Source organism: Salvelinus fontinalis, chromosome 11 (assembly GCF_029448725.1).
Source record: "Salvelinus fontinalis isolate EN_2023a chromosome 11, ASM2944872v1, whole genome shotgun sequence".
NCBI lineage: Eukaryota > Metazoa > Chordata > Actinopteri > Salmoniformes > Salmonidae > Salvelinus > Salvelinus fontinalis.
The window spans coordinates 22,574,655-22,580,785 of NC_074675.1; the positions used below are offsets into that span (position 1 = coordinate 22,574,655).

Below are 6,131 nucleotides of genomic sequence, written 5' to 3' on the forward strand. Positions count from 1 at the left end.
ATATTTTTTCCACTAATTGGTCTTTTGACCAATCACATCAGCTCTTTTTCATATTTGATCTGATTGGTCAAAATACCAATTACTCAAATAAAGATCTGAATTGGGCTGCCTGTCTAAACAAAGCCATAGAAACCTGGACATGCTCCAACTGAAATGTTCCCTCCTGTCAGCATTGATGTTGAATGGCATTAAATCAATTTAAAAAATTCTCTCTTGTCCCCTGTAGGTTTGTTGAAACTGAGTAGAAATGAAACTCCAGTACACTGGTGATCTAATGCATCTTTAGATACAGTATATATATTTTTCCGGTAACACTATAGATGTGTGAGTATTACTTTTCCAGGTGTGTTGAACCTGCCTGTGGTTGCCGTGGGGATATTCCTGGGCGGTCTACTGATGAAGAGGTATAAGCTTGGCGTTGTGTCTGGAGCCCAGCTGTCTTTCGTCACCTCCTTCATGGCCTACCTCCTCCTCCTTCTGCAGTTTGGCACTAAGTGTGACAACGTTCAGGTGGCTGGGCTGACCGTGTCCTACAATGGGTAAATATAACATCTGATTGGTTGGTTGGTGGGTTGATTCCTTCATTCAATCATTGAGTTCATTCATTTATATAAAAACAAAGAAAGTTTTGATCAGTGGAAAATGAGGGAGAGTGAGACCAAAACACACATGGGCTTGTGCCGGGGCTCCCTCTTGTGGGGAATATACAGTATGGTTGTTACTGAGCCAGGATCCCTGGCTGTCTTGTCGCTGTGCCTATGTCATTGATAGTTCAGCAACAATTATTTAAACATCATTATGATTGGCAGCCATTTTCTCTGTCCCCCAGGACCCCTGCTGTGGTGTACAACGGCAACCTGTGGTCGGAGTGTAACAGAGACTGCTCCTGCTTGGCTGGGGAGTGGGACCCTGTGTGTTCAGACAACGGCATCACCTACACCTCCCCCTGCCTCGCAGGCTGCTCCAGCTCTACAGGATACGGCAAGAGCACGGTACAAATACTATTCATGTACTGAGTGTACAAAACCTTCACAGGGATGCTGGCCCATGTTGACTCCAATGCTTCCCACAGTTGGGTCAAGTTGGCTGTATGTCCTTTGTCTTGATGCACACGGGAAACTGTTGACCGTAAAAAACACAGCAGTGTGTCAGTTCTTGACAAAAACTGGTGCCCATGGCACCTACGACCATACCCCGTTGAAAGGCACTTAAATATGTTGTCTTGCCCATTCACCCTCTGAATGGGACACGTACGCAATCCATGTCTCAATTGTCTCAAGGCTTACAATACATCTTTTCAGTCTCCTCTTCATCTACACTGATTGAAGTGGATTTAACAATGACATCCATAAAGGATTATAGCTTTCACCTGGATTCACTTGGTCAGTCTATGTTATGGAAAGAGCATGTTTAATGTTTTGTACACTCAGTGTAACTCATTGGCATTGAAAAAAAATATTTTCAACAATTACCTGGGGCCTTGTTGGGTCCTTATCTCCCACCCGGGACGAAGTGGACTAAGTAAGTAATTGCTGATTGGCAATCAAGTATTATTTTGATGTATGGAAAAAAAGATGGTATTCAATTCCCATGTAGAGCAGGTTCTGTCTGGTAGTTGTTCAATATGACATCAACACAAACACAGGATATGGGGTTAACATGGTATTACATCATTACATACTAGGCCCTACTGCCCTGAGACTCGGCTGTCGACTCCTGTGGCTTTGACAGTTGTGTCAAAGAGCAAATACTTTACCAGATCAGAGCAATGGAAGTCCCTCAGGATAACCCTAACCCTTAGACATGGGTTAGGTGAGTCTACAGCACAGGAGGTTGGTGGCACCTTAATTGAGGAGGACGGGCTCCTGGTAATGGCTGGAACGGAATTCCATTCCATTCGCTCCGTTCAAGATATTATTATGAGCCGTCCCCCCTCCAGTTGCCTCCTTTGGTTCACAGCCATGTTGTGTCTATTGTTTGAACTACAAGGTGTAAATAATTGACAGTGTGTGCTCTTATCGCCACTGAACAATGTTGACACTGTGAAATAGTAGAAAAGTATGTGAAAAGTATGTGATATCTGCACTCTCATAATTGCAATAATCATCTAACTGCGAAATGATCAGCAAATTGTAAAGATAAAAAATAGGTTACAAAATAGTGAACGAAACAGCTATATACTGTATATATAGAGAGATTATAGACAATAACAGAGAAACTATAACTACTGTATTTGTTGTTGTTCTACAAGGTATTCCACAACTGCAGCTGTGTGTTGTCCTCCTCTGCACCAGAGGGCAGTATGTCAGTAATATTAGGCCAGTGTCCTCACAGCAGAGAGTGCAGCCGCAGCTTCACTTCCTACATGGCTGTATCGGTACTCAGCTCCTTTATCAACTCCCTTGGGACCACGCCTGGATACATGGTCATCATACGGTCAGTCGCCATGTTCCAATACTTGTGTGACCAACCAGGGTTGGAACCTGGGACACCTGCTGCCACAAGACTGTGTTAGTCTGTGTATGTGATGTGTGATGTGTGTTTGTAGGTGCATCAAGCCCGAGCTAAAATCCCTGGCGTTAGGTATCCAAACTTTGGTGATGAGAGCCCTAGGTAAGTCTCCATTTTCTCTGTTGTATGTAAAGACCCCTTGATATTATAGAGGTCCTATATACAGCGTACTGAACTCTGATCTCTTTGTAGGGGGTATTCCAGCACCAGTGTACTTCGGGGCTTTGATTGACTCAACATGTTTGAGGTGGGGGATCAAGAAATGCGGGGGCAGAGGTGCCTGTCGAATGTATGACTCTGATATGTACAGGTAAGTTCATTGTGTGTGTGGGCTCGCGCCAATGTGTGCGTGCGTCCATGTGTGTGTGCATACTCTGAGGTGTGTTTGAATATGAATGAGCAGCAGTGTTGTGATGTGTCCTATCCCCGTCCTTGCAGGGTGATCTTCCTTGGCCTCATCACATGTCTCAGTGGCTCCTCCTACTTTTTCATCATCGCAGTCATTGTCCTGCTGAGGATACAGTTTAGGAGGGAGGGGGACACCACCACGGGACAGCCCCCACAATCATCGCTAGAGATCGAACTTCAGACTCCCCCCAAAACCACTGAACCCCTCAACACACTGAAAGAAATTGAGGTGCACACCCCTAAAGAGGGAGAAAGAGAGGGAGAGCCGGAACAGGATAACTCCCCCCAAACTCAAAAAGACACAGAGGAAGAACTATCCAACACCCAGGGGGAGAGAACGAGTGACCTCAGTCAAACTCGCAGCCAGAAAGAGGAGGTGGAAGAGGTGTTCTATAGAAGAGAGGAGGAGGTTACTCCAGATGCCATCGCTCCTGCTCCTGTGAGCAAGGAAGAAGAGAAGCCTTCTGATCAGGCCAACGAGCAGGCGGAGGGAGAGGTCATAGTGATTCACACCCACAGAGAGAAAGACAACCCACACAACCTCTTGGCTGAGATGAACCACACAGAGGTAGAGGCAGAGGGCCTTCAGGGCTAGCCAGTCAGCCTGCCTGCTCTGATCCTCAAGTCAATTGTATTTAAATTCATGTTCATGAAAGATTTGTACTCAAGAATTGAAATGTGCCATTTACTTAAAATTATACTTTTTCACTGTCTGCAACCCTCAAGAAGCAGGGTGAGTCTGGGTCTCCCTTTTACTGGGCAAACACAACTTGCATATTGTCATAGACTAGGCCGAAACGTTAACCTTGCTTGAATAAAACAATGCATTTTGATTAAAGTTTTTGGTTGCACCTCAACTGGTTGAGCGCCCTCCATTTTTTGGTCAAATAATACTGTAATAAATGAAAATGTAATAAGTAAATTATTAAAAGCATTAAAATTGCAATTGGGAAGTTTCCCACTTATTTACACAACCTACTCCACACTTGCAAAGTGAAAGTTTATAGACATTTTCTGAAATGAATGAAGTAGTAAACAGAAGAAAAGCAGAATTGAAGCCAATTATAACGCAAAATAATTGAATGGTCTATGGATCAATTCCATTTCTGAAAGTCTGATGAATAATTCATATTGTTCATCCTCTTCCTTGTGGCAGGAGCAGCAGCACACTGCCCTCCAAAGCCTGCAAAAAAAAAATTGCGTGACCACAGCAACAGAAAGTGAAAAAAGAGGGACAGAATGTATTCAAATGTAAACTGTAGGTTCTAAACTCTGGCCAGTTGAAAGGTTCTACCAAGATGTCATGACAAACGGCACCTGTCAGAGTGCTCTATATAAGTGTTACTCACCTGCTTGGATGTCAGCTGGCAGAGTGGCGAAGACAACCATCGTGAGTGTCTTTTCTTCAGGTGTGACGTCCACAACCTCCAAGAGGGAAGAGATGGGCTCTGCCTCTGTGTTAGGGGTGCTGCCTCTGTTAGGGGCAATGTCTACAACCTCCAGGTAGGAAGAAGCCAGGTCTGCCTCTGTGTTAGGGGCAATGTCCACAACCTTTAGGTGGGAACAAGCCGTGTCTGCCTCTGTGTTAGGGGGGATTACAACAACCTCCAGGTAGGAAGAGACGTGTTCTGCCTCTGTGTTAGGGGCAATGTCCACAACCTCCAGGTGGGAAGAAGCTGGGTATGCCTCTGTTTTAGGGGGAATGTCCACAACCTCCATTGGGAAGAAGCCGGGTCTGCCTCTGTGTTAGGGGCAATGTCCACAACCTCCAGGTGGGAAGAAGCTGGGTATGCCTCTGTTTTAGGGGGAATGTCCACAACCTCCATTGGGAAGAAGCCGGGTCTGCCTCTGTGTTAGGGGTGACAACAACAATCCCGATAGGCATCTGTCAGAGTGCTCTCTATCAGTGCTACTCACCTGCTTGGATGTCAGCTGGTAGTGTGGCGGAGACGTCCACCGCGAGGACAGGGGGGACTGGTAGTGTGGCGGAGATGTCCACCGCGAGGACAGGGGGGACTGGTAGTGTGGCGGAGACGTCCACCGCGAGGACAGGGGGACTGGTAGGGTGGCGGAGACGTCCACCACGAGGACAGGGGGACTGGTAGGGTGGCTGCAGGGGGCTGGAAGCAGCTCTGCACCTCGTCCGCCACAAAGGCACAGACAGAGCTCATTAAAAAAGGCAGTGCGTGGAGAAGGACCGACTGATTCTCCCGAGGATCGACCGCACAGAGTCAAAAGCAGCAGCCCGGGAGAAAGGGATTTGAGAGGAAGGGGCCTTCAACATGGTGGAGAGCTTCTCCACCTCTGGCTGCCGCTGTGCACACGGCCATCCTGCTTAGGGTGCTCTGAATGGCCTTCCTCTGGCTGAAGCCAGAGCGCCAGGAGGAGCCTGGGCACCACCTCCACCACCACCTGTGATGGGCTGAGCAGGTTGATACCGGGCTCATTGGACAGCTCGCACGGAATGCTCCTCACAGCTCTCTCCGCGATGCTGTGGACCTTAGGGTCGCTGAAATCAACAAAGCTAAACGACGTGCAATGTGTACAGAGAACACTGCCCTAGTCTTTTTCTGCATAGCTCCAGATATGTAGATGAATGGAGCAAGCCGTTTGCAGGGCAGTACATGGAACACGTCAGCTGGAGAGGTGGGGTGCATGGAGCAGTGGAGCTTGCAGAAAGCCTCATGTTCTAAATCCATCATTTTTAGGCAAGTGTTTACTTCCCAGACCTGCCGTAGGAAACAGGAAGTCCCATTAGTGTCATTTCACAACAGATCTATTCTGCTGTAACAACTAGTTGTTGAAAGGCTAGAAAAGAGCTCACTGACTTGTAGTATGTCTCTAACTCTCATTCTCTTACCAGCCGAGCAAGGTCATTCACCTCCTCCAGGGTTTCCTTCCATGCCCTTTAAATAAAACAGAGCAATTCAACTTTCCTGGCTTCCTATTTTTCTGTTGTTTATTTTGGCACTGAGGGTGAGTGCTGATGTGGTACTCACCTCTCCCTAAGGGATTTTTTGCCCTGAGACACCAGCCAGTCGCTCATGTGCTCCGTGGTGACATGGGGCGGGACCTGGCCTTGACTCAGGAGTAACAGATAGTGAACCATGAGCTTCTTTTGCAAGATGAGGTAAGGTGTGAGACCGTGCCACAAAATAACATATAATGTGCTTTCAGAAGGGCCTCTCACAACATTTCACAACTGCTCATGC

General features: G+C 47.0%; 1 protein-coding gene across 2 annotated transcripts in view; it reads left to right on the plus strand.

Annotated features, from left to right (window-relative positions):
• Positions 1-3,865, plus strand: part of slco1e1 (solute carrier organic anion transporter family, member 1E1) — a 28,594-nt gene extending 24,729 nt beyond the window's left edge. For both annotated transcript variants that reach the window (XM_055937944.1, XM_055937945.1), the window contains exons 12-17: positions 344-539; positions 830-992; positions 2,252-2,436; positions 2,549-2,613; positions 2,704-2,821; positions 2,950-3,865. In XM_055937944.1, the coding sequence (XP_055793919.1) occupies positions 344-539; positions 830-992; positions 2,252-2,436; positions 2,549-2,613; positions 2,704-2,821; positions 2,950-3,514 (1,292 nt within the window). In that variant the 3' untranslated portion in view covers positions 3,515-3,865. The remainder of the gene's footprint in view (positions 1-343; positions 540-829; positions 993-2,251; positions 2,437-2,548; positions 2,614-2,703; positions 2,822-2,949) is intronic.
• The last annotated feature ends 2,266 nt before the right edge of the window (positions 3,866-6,131 follow it).